Consider the following 16,806-nt stretch of genomic DNA (forward strand, 5'->3'; position numbering starts at 1 on the left):
TGGGCATCACAGAATGGGGAAGAGATGGCCAGCCCTCTGTGGAGATAGAGGTGGTTAGGGACTATTTAGAAAAGCTGGACGTGCACAAGTCCATGGGGCCGGACGAGTTACATCCGAGAGTGCTGAAGGAATTGGCGGCTGTGATTGCAGAGCCCTTGGCCATTATCTTTGAAAACTCGTGGCGAACGGGGGAAGTCGTGGCGAACGGGGGAGGTTTAGATTGGATATTAGGAAAAACTTTTTCACTAAGAGGGTGGTGAAACACTGGAATGCGTTACCTAGGGAGGTGGTAGAATCTCCTTCCTTAGAGGTTTTTAAGGTCAGGCTTGACAAAGCCCTGGCTGGGATGATTTAACTGGGAATTGGTCCTGCTTCGAGCAGGGGGTTGGACTAGATGACCTTCTGGGGTCCCTTCCAACCCTGATATTCTATGATTCTATGATCTCCTCTGTAGGAATGAGTGACTACATTGTAGCAACAATGATATTGGTTATACAGGGAGTGCTGTTGCATGTACAAAGTAAAAGTAATTTTCCCATAATCTCTTTAAATAGTAGTAACCAGAGATGTTGCTTGTTACAATAGCAGGTGAAAAAAAAAGGTAAAAAAGTGATTTAAGTTGATGGTATCCCATTTGCAAAATCTAAGATTCTCTGCTTTATCTTTCTGAGCGCTTGTACACCCGTCTAAGTCACCTAAGTCAGCATAACATATTTTGCTCAGGGGTGTGAATAAGCCACCGACCTAAGTGCTGGTGTGGACAGCGCTGTCTGCTGGAGAGTCTTCTCCAGATGCGCTACGCCACCACTGTAGTGCTTCTAGTGTAGACTAGCCCTAAATGTAACACAAAACCCCTAGGAGGTATTAGGTAGTGGAGGTCAAACCCAGGACCTCTGGTTCTAAAAGCATGAGCCTCTGCTAGCTGAGCTAAAAGTCCCTGTTATGTTACATCAAAGGTTGTATAGATTTGAACCTCTGTGTGGGACAGCCATATTGTTCACGTGTTCTATAAACAAACTAAGAAACTAGAAGTTTTGTTTTAAGAACTAGCTATATAAAAGAGGTGATGTCGTTAAGTTTTAAGTATCAATGTGTGTCAGTAGTAATATTACATAATTTTTTCACGGCACTTCAATAGCTTAGGGGAATTGACTCAGTTGGGCTCCCTCAGTCTAGGATCCACTGAATAGGTGTCCACCTAATCTCTCATCACCATGTCTGACATCCTCATGAGTCTCAGCAGAGGTACCAAGGATTGAACAGATGTGGTCAATGAGCCCTCTTCTACCTCACGACGGCATCTCATCTTGAGAATTTTTAAAAATTATCTCACTGTGCTGTACTGGTGGAAGACTGGTTGCAGATGTTTTTATCACTGAATGTTTTTATTCTAGTATTTGTGACAAAGGATTACTACATCTGAAAGATGGAGTATGGATAAATCTCAGAAGATTTGAGTGTCTCTGCTAAGTATGCTTCTATCTCTTCATGGGTTATCTCTTCACTGAGAAAAGGTGTTTACACTAGCTCTGTCAAACAATTAAATAAATTAATTGTGCTACTATTCACATTGTTAAATATTAGAATATCATTTTGTTAAATATTTTTGGATGTTTTCTACGTCTTCAAATTGATTTCAATTACAACACAATACAAAGTGTACAGTGCTCACTTCATTTTTTATTACAAATATTTGCACTGTAAAAAACAAAAGAAATTGTATTTCAATTCACCTCATACAGGTACTGTAGTACAATCTCTTCATAATGAAAGTTGAACTTACAAATGTAGAATTATGTACAAAAAATAACTGCATTCAAAAATAAAACAATGTAGAACTTTAGAACCTACAAGTCCACTCAGTCCTACTTCTTGTTCAGCCAGTCCCTCAGACAAACAAGTCTGCTTACAATTAGCAGGAGATAATGCTGCCCATGTCTTGTTTACAGTGTCACCTGAGTCAGATGCCACCAGCAGAAGGTTTTCTTTTTTGGTTGTTCAGGTTCTGTAGTAATACATTGGAGTGTTGCTCTTTTAAGATATCTGAAAGCATGCTCCACAACCCATTCCTGTCAGATTTTGGAAGGCACTTCAGATTCTTAAACCTTGGGTCGAGTGCTGTATCTATCCTTAAAATCTCACATTTGTACTTTCTTTGCGTTTTGTCAAGTCTGCTGTGAAAGTGTTCTTAAAACGAACATGTGCTGGATCATCATTCGAGACTGCTATAACATGAAATATATGGCAGAATGTGGGTAAAACAGAGCTGGAGACATAGAATTCTTCCCAAGGAGTTCAGTCACAAATTTAATTAATGCATTATTTTTTAACGAGAGCATCATCAGCATGGAAGCATTTCCTCTGGAATGGTGGCTGAAGCATGAAGGGGCCTATGAATGTTTAGCGTATCTGGCATGTAAATAGCTTGCAACGCCGGCTACAAAAGTGCCATGCAAACGCCTGTTCTCACTTTCAGGTGACATTGTAAATAAGCAAAAAGAAAAGGAGTACTTGTGGCACCTTAGAGACTAACCAATTTATTTGAGCGTAAGCTTTCGTGAGCTACAGCTCACTTCATCGGATGCGTAACCACTTTTATGCATCCGATGAAGTGAGCTGTAGCTCACGAAAGCTTACGCTCAAATAAATTGGTTAGTCTCTAAGGTGCCACAAGTACTCCTTTTCTTTTTGCGAATACAGACCAACACGGCTGCTACTTTGAAATCTGTCGTAAATAAGTAGTAGTCAGCAGTATCTCCCGTAAATGTAAACAAACTTGTTTGTCTTAGCGATTGGCTGAACAAGAAGTAGGACTGAGTGGACGTGTAGGCTCTAAAGTTTTGCATTTTTTTTGCATGCATTCATGTAGGAAAAAAAAAATTTACGTTTGTAAGTTACACTTTCATGATAGAGATTGCACTACAGTACTTGTATGAGGTGAATTGAAAAATACAATTTCTTTATTTTTACAGTGCAAATATTTATAATAAAAATATAAAGTGAGCACTGTACACTTTGTATTATATGTTGTAATAGAAATCAATATATTTGAAAATGTAGAAAAACATACAAAAATATTTAATAAATTTCAGTTGGTATTCTATTGTTTAACAGTGTGATTAATCACAATTAATTTTTTTAATCACAGTTAATTTTTTTGTTAATCATGTGAGTTAACTGCGATTAGAGCTGTCAATTAGTTTACACATCAAGATAGCTATTTTGATAGAACATCTTAGTGGAGAGAAGGCACAACAGCTTTTACATATATGTAGTTATTCAAGGTGCATGTCAACTGGGGTATGTAGATTTGACCATGACTAGCTACAGCTAGGTTTAAAAACTACCTGTACCTTGTCTCATCTAGGACATTGCATTGAGGTACATTGATGTAAAACCACACCTATTTCTTCCAGTGAAGACATAGCTTAAAATACCTTCCTGAAGTTGGACTTGTAGCTGAATTCAGATTTCATGTATCCTGAGGCTATTTACTCCAGTGTGTGAGACTTGATATTGGCAGTGACAAAAGGGCTCTACTGACTTTCAAAGAGCTTTACATAGATGGGCTTATTGGGGAACCATAGAGAGGAAGTAACTGCCCTGTAACTAAGTAGGAGTGTGTTTGGGGTGGTGGGAAGGTCACATTTGAATTTCAGTGGGAGAAGTTTGCAAGATGGACCAAAATTTAGATCTGTGCTATGGTCCAAATTGATTTTCCTACATCTGCTGAAAACAAGGTGGAATGGCATCTCAGATAAGGCTTTCCATGCCCATTTCAAGGTGTTGAAATGTCCTACCCTATGGTTATTTATTATTTGTATTATCTTAGTTCCTAGGAGCCCTAGTCATGGACCAAGGCCCCACTGCGTTAGGCACTCTATGAACAGAGGCAGTTCTACCCCAAAGAACTTACAATCGAAGTAGAAGACCCGAGACAACAGATGAATACAGATTGGGGAAGTACAAGGAAACCATGAGATAATATTAGTCAGCATGATAGGTTGTGATCTAAGCACATCTGCAGCCTCCCTGCCCATTTAGAGAAGCTTACGCCTTTTAAAAAAGCAGATCGTGTGCACGAGGTCTCTGGAGGGAGTATAGCAGTTGAGTTATGTTTTTAGAGCTTAAGCTTTTTTGCTATAAGCTCAGCTGTAGTTTAGTTTAAACTCAGCTGTAGGAAACAGAACATTTTATTTCCTTTCTCGGAAACAGCAGTGCTTTGTTGTAGACACTAATGACACAGTACAGTCATATGATTTCTTGTGGCTTTTGTTTTAAGTTCTTCTTTGTGAATTATGCAGCAATTATTGGTGTATGCTCTAGTTGTGAAAATCTTTGATGAAAAGTTGAGACTTGTAGGGGAGACTGGATTGGAATTGCATAAGCTGAAATTGTTCAGTTTTGGGCTTTATGGGGAAAGTTGGAACTTTAAAGATACCTAGCCTTTTTGGGAAAAGGGGTGAAGAGTCAAAATTAACAGAGTATTTTGTTCTTTCCGTATTCTTGGTGTGAAAAATGAACTGACACTAAAACCAATTTTACCAGTGTACACAATTTAAAGATTACATTCCAAGGCTAGGACTTGATGATCTGACAGAAAAATGAAAAGTTAAAGTTTGGTGAATGCTTCTCCATTTGACCAGCTGCAAATTGGCTTTACAAGAATTGGGGAAAAGTGGATGGGATTTTCTGAATGGTGGGAGGTGGAGGGGAAAGAGTAATATGTAACTTTCACAGACCAGCAAGCCAAGCTGCTATGACTTAAATCAGGGGTTCTCAAACTTCATTGCACCACAACCCCTTTCTGACAACAAATTACTACACAACCCCAAGAGTGGGGACCAAAGCTTGAGCCTGCCTGAGCCCCATTGCCCTCAGTGGAGGGGCCAAAGCCCAAGCCCCACCACCCTGGGGGGGGGGGCAGAGCCCAAGGGCTTCAGCCCCAGGCAGGGAGCTTGTAACCTGAGCCCCGCTGCCCTGGGCTGAAGCTCTTGGTCTTCAGCTTCAGCCCCGCATGGTGGGGCTCAGGCTTCTCAACCAGTTCCTCGCTGTTTGTCAAAATCAAATCTAGAACAGCCTCTCCCCTAGTAGCTTTCTCCACCTTCTGAAATAAAATATTGTCTCCAATACATTCCAAGAACTTACTGGATAATCTGTGCTCTGCTGTGTTGTTTTCCCAACAGATGTCTGAGTAGTTGAATTCCCTCATCACCACCAAGTCCTGTGCTTTGGATGATTGTTAGTTTTTTTTTTTAAAAAAAACCTCATCCACCTCTTCTTCCTGCTTAGGTGGCCTGTAGTTAGGGTGACCAGAGGGCAAGTGCGAAAAATCGGGATGGGGGTGGGGGGTAATAAGTGCCTATATAAGAAAAAGCCCCCAAAATCGGGACTGTCCCTATAAAATTGGGACATCTGGTCACTCTATCTGTAGTAGACCCTACCATGACATCACCCTTGTTTTTTACCCCTTTTATGCTTACCTAGAGACTTTCAACAAGTCTGTCTCCTATTTCCATGTAAACCTCAGTCCAAGTGTATACACTTTTTTAATATATAAGGCAACCAACTCCTCGCTTTTTTCCGTGCCTGTCCTTCCTGAGCAAGCTGTACCCTTCTGTACCAAATATTCCAGTCATGTGTATTATCCTACCAAGTCTCTGTGATACCAATTATGTCATAGTTGTGTTTATTTACTAGCATTTTGAGTTCTTTCTGCTTATTCCCCATACTTCTTGCATCAATATACAGACATCTAAGATACTGATTTGATTTCCCCCCCCGCCTCCCAGTTCTGTCTTGTCTTTCCTTTATCCCTGCTATAACAGCGAATGCTCCCCCTAATTCCAACCCTTTTCCCAGGTCTCCATGCCTTTGACTTACTTGCGGACTTTGGTCACCTGCCCCCTTCAAACCTAGTTTAAAGCCCTCCTCACTAGGTTAGTCAGTCTGTATCCAAATATGCTCTTCCCCTTCCTTGATAGGTGCCTCACAGCCAGGCCGGCATTCACCTCCAGGATGCATCTGTTTTTGCCTGGGCCCCTATCCTTGACCATGTCTTGTACCCATTCAGAAAAATGGGAGAGGAGAAGAATGTTTTAAGTAGCAGCAACTGAAGCAAGAACTAGAGAAAATCAGAGCTCACCATGTGTGAATTCAGTGATTTTAACTTTGTATCCGTATCAGTTCATGAAGACTTTGTATCTGCAGCCTAGATACCACGGAAAGGTGTGCATTAGAAATGCCTGAAATGTGTAGAATGGTGGGACAAGACTGTCCCACTCTTGCAGCGAGTAAACTGACTTTCCCTCAGGGCTAAGAAGGAGGTTCCACTTTTCCACTCAGAGTGGAGATCAGGCTTAAATAACTGCAGGAGTCCGTAGTTAACTCTGATGGAAATGCTATACCCTGGAGGTCTTTAAATAACATCTACAGTGAATAATAGCTTACGAGTCTGTGGTGGTATCTTTTTTTTTTCCTTTCTTCCCTGAGTTTTGTTCTGTCAAAATTAACCTGGACTTCTGGGACTGACGAAGCGGAGCTCTGTATCACAGAGGTAGTCCTGGATGCTGGCATAAGTGCAGCGAGACGGGTGTGAAGTTATGACCACATACATTTATTTTAGAAAGAGAGTAATGAAGGCACAATGAAATAGTTGATGCTGCATTCTAACTACTCAATTTGTTGGCCAGTTACATTAATACAGGTGTACTGTTATCTTTTTACATAGCACTGAGGGATGATGTTGAAAGTTAATAATTCCCAACATGCTTGTTAAGTTAGTGTATGTTAGGAATACTCAAAACATCTAATGCATTGCACAAGGGTTAATTTGTTGGCTGCTAAAGCAATTTTTGTAATCCTCCACAGTTCTTATAAGAAATTTACATGAAGGAGCTAGTGGGCATTTTTAGATGAGGAAATGAAAAATATGCTTATACAGGTGTTTAATTCAGCTAGCATGAGCATGGTGTTCTTATCTTTTTCTGGAATTTATTGACATTTTATACATGACAATTTCTTCCTGGTTTATTGAGTCAGTAGAACTAGCACTTTTGAAGGCATACTGTACTCTTGACAGACTTATGGAACTAAGTGGCAAACTTTTATAAACGGGCTTTGACTATTCTGTTTATGTTGCTGTTGGTGCTGTGATATTCTCAACTTTTGGGCCTTACAGTATGTGTAAAGTATGTAAGAAAATCTCACCGTGAAATAGAAATTTTTTTCTACAATAGGTATGCACACTGCGTTCCTTGTACATACTTTTCCTATATATACAGATGTGGAAGTAGGATTCTTCTACTATAGTCATAGACCTCCAATCTCTTAATTTATATTTAAATTAACACTTCCATTTTAGTTTCACCGGCACTGGAAGCAGATATCTCGAGGAATGATTTTTCTTTTTATGATGTATGGGATACTGCATGTACACCTAGTGAAGGACTGAATCTGGGGAAAAAATAAGAATGGAATTTCGGGTTGTTGACACTAAGTACCAACATTCATGGGGATAGAAGCTAGAATACTTTTTTTTTTTTTTGTATTCCAGGAAATATTCAGTTGGAGAAAGATAGGTATTGGAAATTTGCATTAGTACACAGATGTTGGAATGATTTGAAAAACACTTTCTGCAGTGTTACAAAACTGATACATGGTGTTTAAATAACTTCGCCTTCAGGGGTTAAATGCTATTCCTAAAAGGCTTGCCCCATCTACAGCAATTGAGAGAATTGAGTTTGTGTGCAACCTTCAAAAGTGTCTTAGTGGTTTAGGAGCACAAATCCCACTGAAAGTCAATGGGACTTAGTACTCCTAAATCACTTAACTACTTTTGAAAATTGCACCTTTTCATCTTTAGTTTGCAAAATCTGCTTACTACTCTGAAGTTGTACTGTTAATTGGGAAACATTGCTTATAGGTTGGTTTCTCATGGATTCTTAAATACTTGAGATGAGTTGAAACTTGGCGCGGTTAAAGGGGCCTGATTTTTTTCAGAAAGTGCTGAGAACCTGCTTTCTGAAAATCAGATCCTTTAAAGTGTCTTAAATTGGCTAGCCAAAAGTGGAAGCACCCCAATTGCTAATCATGGTCAGTGTGTGGAAATTGTCATGAAAGCTCGTTACTTTAGAAGCTATATTAGTAATAGTATCAGTGTGAAAAATGCTAATTCATGGACCAAATGGCTCTCTGGTTAGTAGTGGAGGTGATCCGCTGTTGGAGTAACAGGGCGGAAAAATAGTTCTAGTACTGTTTCTGTAACTTGTGCCCACATACATATGTGGTGGGGGTGTTAAAGATGTCTAAGTCTCTCTCATGTATGTATATACAGGTGCGCGCGCACACACACACACACGCAGATTTAGTGTGATTCCCTGAAAAGCATCTCTTAGAAGTGAAGTAGTTTAGTAAAATTTAGATTTGCTTTCATAAGGTATAGTAAAAGTAGGCAACCTTTAATCCATTTAACAAAGAGCCTTCAGTTTCTACTTCAGGGCATGTGGAATAATACTTTATAAAGTAACTTAATCTCTAGCCAACTATTTTAAGAAGTTTGCTCTTGCAAGGAGTAGGCCAGGTGAAATGTTTACTTAAGCAGCCTTGTTCCTTTATTCAAGAAAGGTAACTCTACTCTATTTCCAGAAGCACAACCTAGTGTTACTTAACCACTTCAGTTATCCATTTCAGTGCTGGCTAATATACTTGAGATGTTGGACAAACCAACTTTTACCTCTTCTTTATGCTTTTGGAGTGTAGGATTGCAACAGAATGTTGATGAATGTTCCAGGGACATCTTCAGTCTTCTCTTCAATGAGTTTTAATTTTCATTATTATGGTAAGTGCGGCACTGAAAAAGCTCTGACTGGTGGATTTTGATAGGGTATTGATCCAAAAAATGTGTAGTAATCTTCAGTAACTTTCATGTCAGAAAAACTTGGGCTGCGCTATTTCTGTGTTTAGGCAACAAGCATCTAGGTTATCTTGTGGTGTCTCATGGGTCCAGTTCTTACACTGAAATATTTTTGAATAGTATTGAGATAAATCTAATTTTCACCTGTTTACAAATATATGGGGAATGTAACTCTAGATTCATGGCAAAATATATATTGGTACACTATAAATGGAAGATCGCATTCAAATGGCTGATTGTGGTTTCTCTGTGCTTTAGAAAACTGGATCTGTGGTCCTTGAGCCTAGATTTATCAAAGCTAGGGACTTGTTCAGTTGTGCTGCCTTGAGGAAAATATTCATGCAGTTTAAATGAGCAGCCAAACTCTGGAATCTGGAGTACATACACCTTACTGCTCTTTGTAATTCTCCACTCAAGTGAGCATATCCCACATGATCAGTTTTTCTTCAGGTGGACTTGCATTGATAGGCTCTGGCCATTGCCATTATTTAAGCTTGCATATATAGTGAAACTTGTTTTTGATTACTACTGGGTTCCCTTTCTTGACCGTTACAATAACTGTTGGACTACTGTTAACCTTTCTAGTACAGTCATTAATTTCAAGTCCTGTCCTTTTTTCTTGTGTAGCAGTGAACAAAAACACATTTTTAGGGCATAATACTCAACTGTTCCTTGTCCTGAGACTTGGGGTATATCAACACTTAAGATGGTACAGCAGTGCAGCTGTAATGCTCAGTGTAGACACTACCTATGTCAATGGGTGGGGTTCTCCTGTTGGTGTAGGTAATCTACCTCCCTAAGAGGTGGTAGCTAGGTTGACGGAAGAAGTCTTCTGTTGACCTAGAGTTGTCTGCACTGAGGGTTTGGTCGGTATAGCTACTTCTAACGGGTGTGGATTTTTCACAAAATCTAACCTGCATCTTCAGCATTGATTATTCATTTGCATTTTTCTGATTAAATTCTTCCTCCCAGCTGATTTGGCTCATAATTGTTTTCAGCTTTGTGAAATTGGCTCTTTTTCATGTATGTATATATCACCTGTCTGAACTGTATTCTGTTTGCACATTATAAATATGATCAAGTCATGATCACTTATGTGTAAGTGACCATTAATTTTTAGTTCTGTGATGAGTTCCTTTCTATCTGTGGAAACAAGGTCCAATATAGAATTCCCCTATGTTGGCTGCAGTACTTCTTGAGTTACAAAATTGTCGTCTATAATTTAGTAGCATGAGACCTCCAGCATATGTCACTCAATTTTAAGTCTCACATGCAATCACGCAGCTTTTTCTGCCTAAACATCATAGATGTGTAAGGAGCCAGTCATACCGTTTCCTAGTGTGATTTATTTGGTGTCTGCTACAGACGATCAACACCATCTTTTATTTTATCTGTTAAGATATTGATCCATAAGCATTCAAGATGATTTTCTTCCGAGTTTTCAGTTACTTGGAAACAGGTAATGCCAGAGGGCCACTCCCCTACCTGTTTTGCCCATTCAGTCCTTCCCAAATAGGTTGTAACCATTGATTTTTAGTAGAGCTGCAAACATGGTCTGCAGATATCTGCAGATTTTTAGCATTCCAGTGATAGGAATCTCCATTTGTACCTTGATCCAAAGCTAAGCCAACCTCTGTTTCTCTCCATAATGCCTTGTCAGGCCTTAGATGTTCAGGTTTAGGAGGGTTCACTATCTCGTTCAGCCACGGATTACAAAACTGAGTCGAGGGTCTTTGCCCTGCCAGATATATTTGGAAACAGCTCTGTGTAGGCCCATAAATGCTACTGGAAGAACTAGGGGAATGCATTAGGATGAATAAAGCTGTCAAGCAAAAAACTCCATTCAAATCAGATTAACCTTTCTTGTCCATTATGCAGACAGGACTTCACATCCAGGTTTGTTTTAGGGTTGTAATTGGGAGAGCGGCATTCTGTTGAGTGTCTTGCTTTTGGAAAGTGAATTAATGGTTTTGTTTTAGTGGTGAAGATCGATAGAATGTGATCTGTGGCAAGCAACATTTTGTGTGGTTTTTTATTTATTTATTTATTTAGTGGACGTCTCCTCTTTGACCTAGGAAACCCTGAAGTTCAGTTAAACCGATAGTATGTCCTGAGGTGCAGCAGCAGAAGCAGAGCACAATTTTGTTCGACTAGCAGCAGCAACAGAAGCGATAGCAGGCAAGTGAGAGGTGGTTAAAGGGTTTCTTTTATATGGTGCCATTTTTGGTAATGCCAGGTTCTAGGTGTTGCTTAGAACACAGTGAATTAGTAAGTAATGCTTTCACTTTATTCATCTGCATCACTTTTAATGAATGTGTCTGATTTGACCGTTTCCATTTAGCTAAGATTCTGGGTTAGCATTTATCATGACTTCTCCTCCTGAACAGAAGGGTGCCCCTTAAAGTTTTTCTAGGTGTGTTTTTTAAATTGCTGTATGCCAGGGGTGGCCAACCTGCGGCTCCTGGAGCCAAATTTGGCTCTTCAGAAGTTAGCATGTGGCTCCTTGTATAGGCACCGACTCTGGGGCTGGAGCTCCAGGCGCCAACTTTCCAATGTGCTGGGGGGTGCTCACTGCTCAACCCCTGGCCCTGCCACAGACCCCGCACCCACTCCACCCCTTTCCGCCCCCTTCCCTGAGCCTGCAGTGCCCTTGCTCCTCCGCCCTCCCCACAGAGCCTCCTGCACACCACGAAACAGCTGATTGGGAGGGACAGGGCTGCTAGTGGGTGGGAGGTGCTGGGAGCAGGGTGGGGAGCTGATGGGGGTGCTGCTGACTTATTACCGTGGTTCTTTGCTAATGTACACTAGTAAATTCTGGCTTCTTCTCAGGCTCAGGTTGGTCACCCCTGGTATAGGCCCTTATTTGCATGGTGGTATTGATATAGAGAGCTTTATTTGTTGCCTGAGGGATTTGCAGAAATTCCTAAATTTATCTTTTTTTTTTTTTTTTTTTTTTTTGGTAGGACTGACTTATGAGCTTTGTGGTGTATTTAAAACAATATGCCATTTTTATAAACTTTTTATGTGAAATTATTTTCCACTTCCTGCACAGGAATAATACAACTCATTTAACACCTATAAATGCAAACGAGAGAACAACCTGTTCAAAAAGTGTTTTAGGACTATAAAGCTCAGTGTACCATCTTTCATAAAAGTAACCAATATAAAGTCCATACAGTAGCTAATATTTGTTGCGATTTCTTTCTTCATAACACAAAATAGGAAGTTCAGAACTAAAAATAAGAGTAGTTCAACGGTATTACATACTTTGCAGCATGAGTTAGTTCTGTGTTAGTTGCAAATGAAAATAGTGTGCTTTACTAAGTAAAATTGCAGCAGTGTGCCCTTTAGCAAAATCTGTAAATTTAAATTGAGTTATGATTGAACACTAGAATCAATCTCTAATTATTGTAAAGGTATTTTAAGATTAAACCTTTGAGAATGAAGAATGGGGGGGATGGCACTGTAAATATGTGGTAAATGATTGTGGTACATTTAAAAAATATGGCTCATAAAAAATTGAGGCCACCTTTTAATGTGCATATTTTAACACACACTGGTAATTTACGCTGGTTCTCTCCTTCACTCCTAAAATAGAGTCACAGCTTCCGTTTTAGTAAACTGTTCATGGGATAGATAGACAGGGTCAGGCACAGCTAGGTTAAACCATGAGATTAATTTGAGAAATCTAGGGCCTGTAGTTTTTCTGCTCACTTGATTAGTTTTCATAATTCATTCTCATTCCCACAGCAGGAGCAGTAGTCATAGGTGTTGGAAGTAGGGGTGCTAGGGCTGCGGCAGCACTCTCTGGCTTGAAGTGGTTTCTGTCATGTACGGGGTTTACAGTTTGGTTCAGTGGCCCTCAGCACCGCCTCCTATACAAATTGTTCCAGCACCCCGGCAATAGTAATGTAATATTTGCCTACAGAAAAGCATTTTTTGGTTTCTCTTTCATTCTTTTATCCCTTAGTGTCAGTGGGAACAGTTGGTGGAACAAGGAAGGAGAGAATCAGTTGAGTATGAATGATTTGGACAGCTCTTGCCCTGCTTTGCTAAAATCTTTGGGATCTGGGAATCTACACTCTTTCTTGATGTCAGTCTTACTTTCTGCTCCACTTTTTTTTGTGTGTTCAACTGCAGGTGCATGAACAGCACAGGAGATTATTTTGCTTTTGAGGGATGATGTGGAGAGACACTTTGTGAGTAATTTTGTGTGTTTAAAAACAAAACTTTACTGTGTAGGAACAAATGAAATTGAATGTGAATTTATTTTCCTTATTCCATGTTACATTAAATATGCTTCAAGTCCTCATTAAGCTCAGAAAAAACATGAATTTGGGGTACATCCCTTGAAAAACAAACAATTTAAGGTGAAGTTTGGATGGTGTCTTAAAGTTGTAGAACTAAAAAATAGATTCTCTCTACTGTTTCATACACAGCCATTGATGGCAGCAACCTTTCTATGGTGACTGATGAACTTTAGTGTTAACCATGCAACATAATTTGCTTTATAGATATGAATAATATATAACCTGTGAAGCTTGTTCTGTGGATGATCTTTGGCAGGATTAACAGGATACTTTTAAGAGTCCCTTCAAATAATCATCAGTGGCAGTGCTCCATGGTAGAAGGGTTGAATTAGCCACCTAAGGATGAGCTTTCTTCACTTTTGCTAATAGGTCCATGTGAATTTACAAATTAAATGTCCCTAATTCTTGAGGACTGACTTGTACAATACAAAGCTGGTAGAGTAAAGTTCTATAATACCATTCATTCTGAAAACCAGCTTTTCACCCGCCCCCTGAAATGCAGCAGCAGTATGACAGGACACAGACACTACACCACAGTTCAGCACAGGAAGTGAAGCAAAACTGCCAAAGTCTTTTCACCTCTTAGGCAAAAGGAACTAGCCATAAATTTAGCTCCAGTGTTTTGCTCACTTTTCTAAAACATTTATTCTTGTGAAAATTTGATTAATCTTTAATTACCTCATGTGTTCAAAGCCTTGGTCTGGTGCCATATTTGACACAGTAACTCTCTCTCAGGATGCTACTTCCTAATGCCACAGTGGAATACTGAGTCATCAAGCAGCTCTTTCCTTCGAACCAACAATTTCTGCTCGAGACCCTTAGTAGTAATATTACTGTAGCCTAGAGTAACAACTTAAACCTGTATTGTCACGTTACGCTCGGGCTTTGTAGTAAAAGTACTATAAATTTGCTTAATTTTACTTTCAAATAGTACCCAGCAGCAGTACTATAAATTTGCTTAATTTTACTTTCAAATAGTATAAACCCATTGTGGTCCTTAAGGTGGCTTCTGAATATTCCCACTTGGGATGTGAGTTAATCTTTCTTTCTCTCTCCCCCCAAACCCCACCGTGGTGTGGGAAAACGCTGTTGAGTTCTGGGAACGTTCTAGAAAAGCAGTGCCTGTTGAGACTGCTTGAGTGCCCCTTCATGGCACTAAGCATCTAGAGCTGAAGTAATGAGGCCTTGTTAACCCCTGTCACCTCAGTTCCTTCCTTTTTCACGGACTAAGTGCAGTCACAGGAGCCTGAACTTCACACTCAGAATTTTACTTTTATCAAAAATTCTCTTGTTATAATTATTCTAAATTTGTATAGCGATTACTGACCCAGTTTTTAATTGGTTTGGATCCCATTTCATGTGATTTTTGAATTCCCATACTGGTTCTGCCTTTTCTTCTAGAATCCAGACTTAAGATTAAAAATAGACTTAAGCAGTGTATTTTGTGCCAAAGTGTTATGGGTCAAGATGCATGAGGGTAAAATAAATGTGGGGCAACTGTGGGTTGGGCTGATTAGACCTGGGAGGTGGGAGTCAGCATATCGGAGCTGTTTTTCCCAATTCTGCTACTGACTTACCAGGTAACCTTGAGTTTAATCTCCGTTGTAGTATCTTTTGTAAAATAGTGGTGCTGCTTATGTGGTTTTACAAAGTGCTTGATCTGTGAAAGTGAATGTTATCTGAGTGTTAGTATTACCACTATTTTATTTTGAGAAAATAAAGTTTTTGGTAATATCTAAATTGCAGAAAGCTGGAGACCTCAAAATATTTAGCAGGCAAAAGCTTCAAAGACTGACTGAATGTCTGAAGAAATAAAAATGGGTTTATAAATGAATATGTTCACTCTGCAACATGTACTTGCTACAGTTTGGAATCAATTTTTAAAAAAATATATATTTGAAAAATAAAAATCTCGTGGTGATAAGTGTCCTCATTCAGCAGTCTTATTCAGTTCTTAAATTCACAGCCTTTTTTAATGCTAGATCAAGAGTGAACTAGATGGATGGTGTTGAACCTAAAGTTGTGCAAAGAAGACATTTGACATTAAAAATGCATTAAATTGCATTCTGTTCTTATGGCTCTGGTTCACTCATTGAGCTTCACATCTGAATTAGGGTTCCTCATTCTCCTCCTTAATATCTGCCCATGTCTAATTAGGAGACTCATTTGTGCAATACTATTGGAAGCTTTACTTCAGCTGTGGCTAACAGTAATCAGTAGATAAGGGAGTTTGACAAGTTGGACAGTAAGACTCATAAGCTTGTGTTTCTCACAAGTTGGTCCAATAAAAGATATTATCTCATACTCCTTGTCTCTCCAATATCTCTCTCATTATGCTATGCATAATATAAGCTATTCAGTTTGATGACTGGAACAATCGGGTCCTTTGGCTGTTACTAATATTAGTAACTACCTAAAGAAGAAGAAGTGGGTTTTCTACCCATGAAAGCTTATGCCCAAATAAATCTTAGTCTTTAAGGTGCCACTGGACTCCTTGTTGCTTTTACCTAAAGATGTATTCTCAAAGTAAATTACAGCACCTGGCTCATCAATATTGGTTTGTCTGGCACTCCGGGGAATAAGATAACCCAACTCTGTTACCTTGAACTAGCAGAGATGATGATTTTTTTTTTTTTTTTTTTTTAGCCTTTTACCATTTCTGTGGTTTTGCTGCAGTGTATTTTTTCTAAAAGGGACTATTCAGTTAATCATGTCTTTGTCAGTGGGATCCATTTTAGTGTGGTCTTTGCCTAATATACCTTTATAATTACTTCATCAGATGAAACTACATTCATAAGCATATAGCTGTTGACTTAAATTCATAGATATTAAGGTCAGAAGGGACCATCATGATCATCTAGTCCGACCTCCTGCACAATGCAGGCCACAGAATCTCACCCACCCACTCCTGTGATAAACCTCTCACTGATGTCTGAGCTATTGAAGTCCTCAAATCATGGCTTAAAGACTTCAGGGTGCAGAGAATCTTCCAGCAAGTGACCCGTGGATTCTCTTGCTATAGCTCTTTGACTGATCTAAGCCTATGGTGGGTGAAAAGTAAAGACTCTCTGCAGAGCATTTAAGATGTATGTGTATGTAAGTACCTCATATTCTGTAGCATATTTCCTGTTAAATTTTTTAAAAACATTGTTTCAAATTTATTAGCAGCAGGGCCAACAAAAAAAAATCTGGGGAAAATATTGAGTTTAAGATTTTCATACATCTTGCCACATAAACTTGCTCTACTTTACAAATCAAAAATGTGTAATATTGCTGACAAAAGAATTCATCAATAAGTCATAAGGATCATACTTAATTTTATAAATACACACATGCTCTCAGGGAGATTACATCAAATGAAGACAGACAACTAAATATTGACAAATTTTATAAGTACTTGCATACAAATACAAAAAATTTACATACTAAGGTGGGTGAACTTGAGTGCCTGGTATTAAATGAGAATATTGATATAATAGGCACCACAGAAACTTGGTGGAATGATGATAATCGGTGGAACATGATAATACCAAGGTACAAAATGTGTAGTAGTGACCTGAGTAGGTTACACTGATCAGGAAG

The 16,806-nt window shown here is 39.2% G+C and overlaps 1 protein-coding gene across 9 annotated transcripts in view; it reads left to right on the forward strand.

Annotated features, from left to right (window-relative positions):
• KLHL13 (kelch like family member 13) overlaps positions 1–16,806 on the forward strand; it is a 120,763-nt gene that overhangs the window by 2,078 nt on the left and 101,879 nt on the right. For 3 of the 9 annotated variants that reach the window (XM_074962765.1, XM_074962777.1, XM_074962773.1), the window contains exons 2-4: positions 8,761–8,839; positions 10,967–11,092; positions 13,055–13,113. The exons of 1 other annotated variant lie outside the window; for it this stretch is intronic. In XM_074962765.1, coding sequence (XP_074818866.1) covers positions 13,094–13,113 — 20 coding nt within the window. In that variant the 5' untranslated portion in view covers positions 8,761–8,839; positions 10,967–11,092; positions 13,055–13,093. The remainder of the gene's footprint in view (positions 1–8,760; positions 8,840–10,966; positions 11,093–13,054; positions 13,114–16,806) is intronic. 5 more of the 9 variants (XM_074962769.1, XM_074962778.1, XM_074962767.1 and 2 more) reach the window with 4 other exon arrangements.

The sequence above is a fragment of the Natator depressus genome, chromosome 9, assembly GCF_965152275.1.
Source record: "Natator depressus isolate rNatDep1 chromosome 9, rNatDep2.hap1, whole genome shotgun sequence".
Lineage (NCBI taxonomy): Eukaryota > Metazoa > Chordata > Testudines > Cheloniidae > Natator > Natator depressus.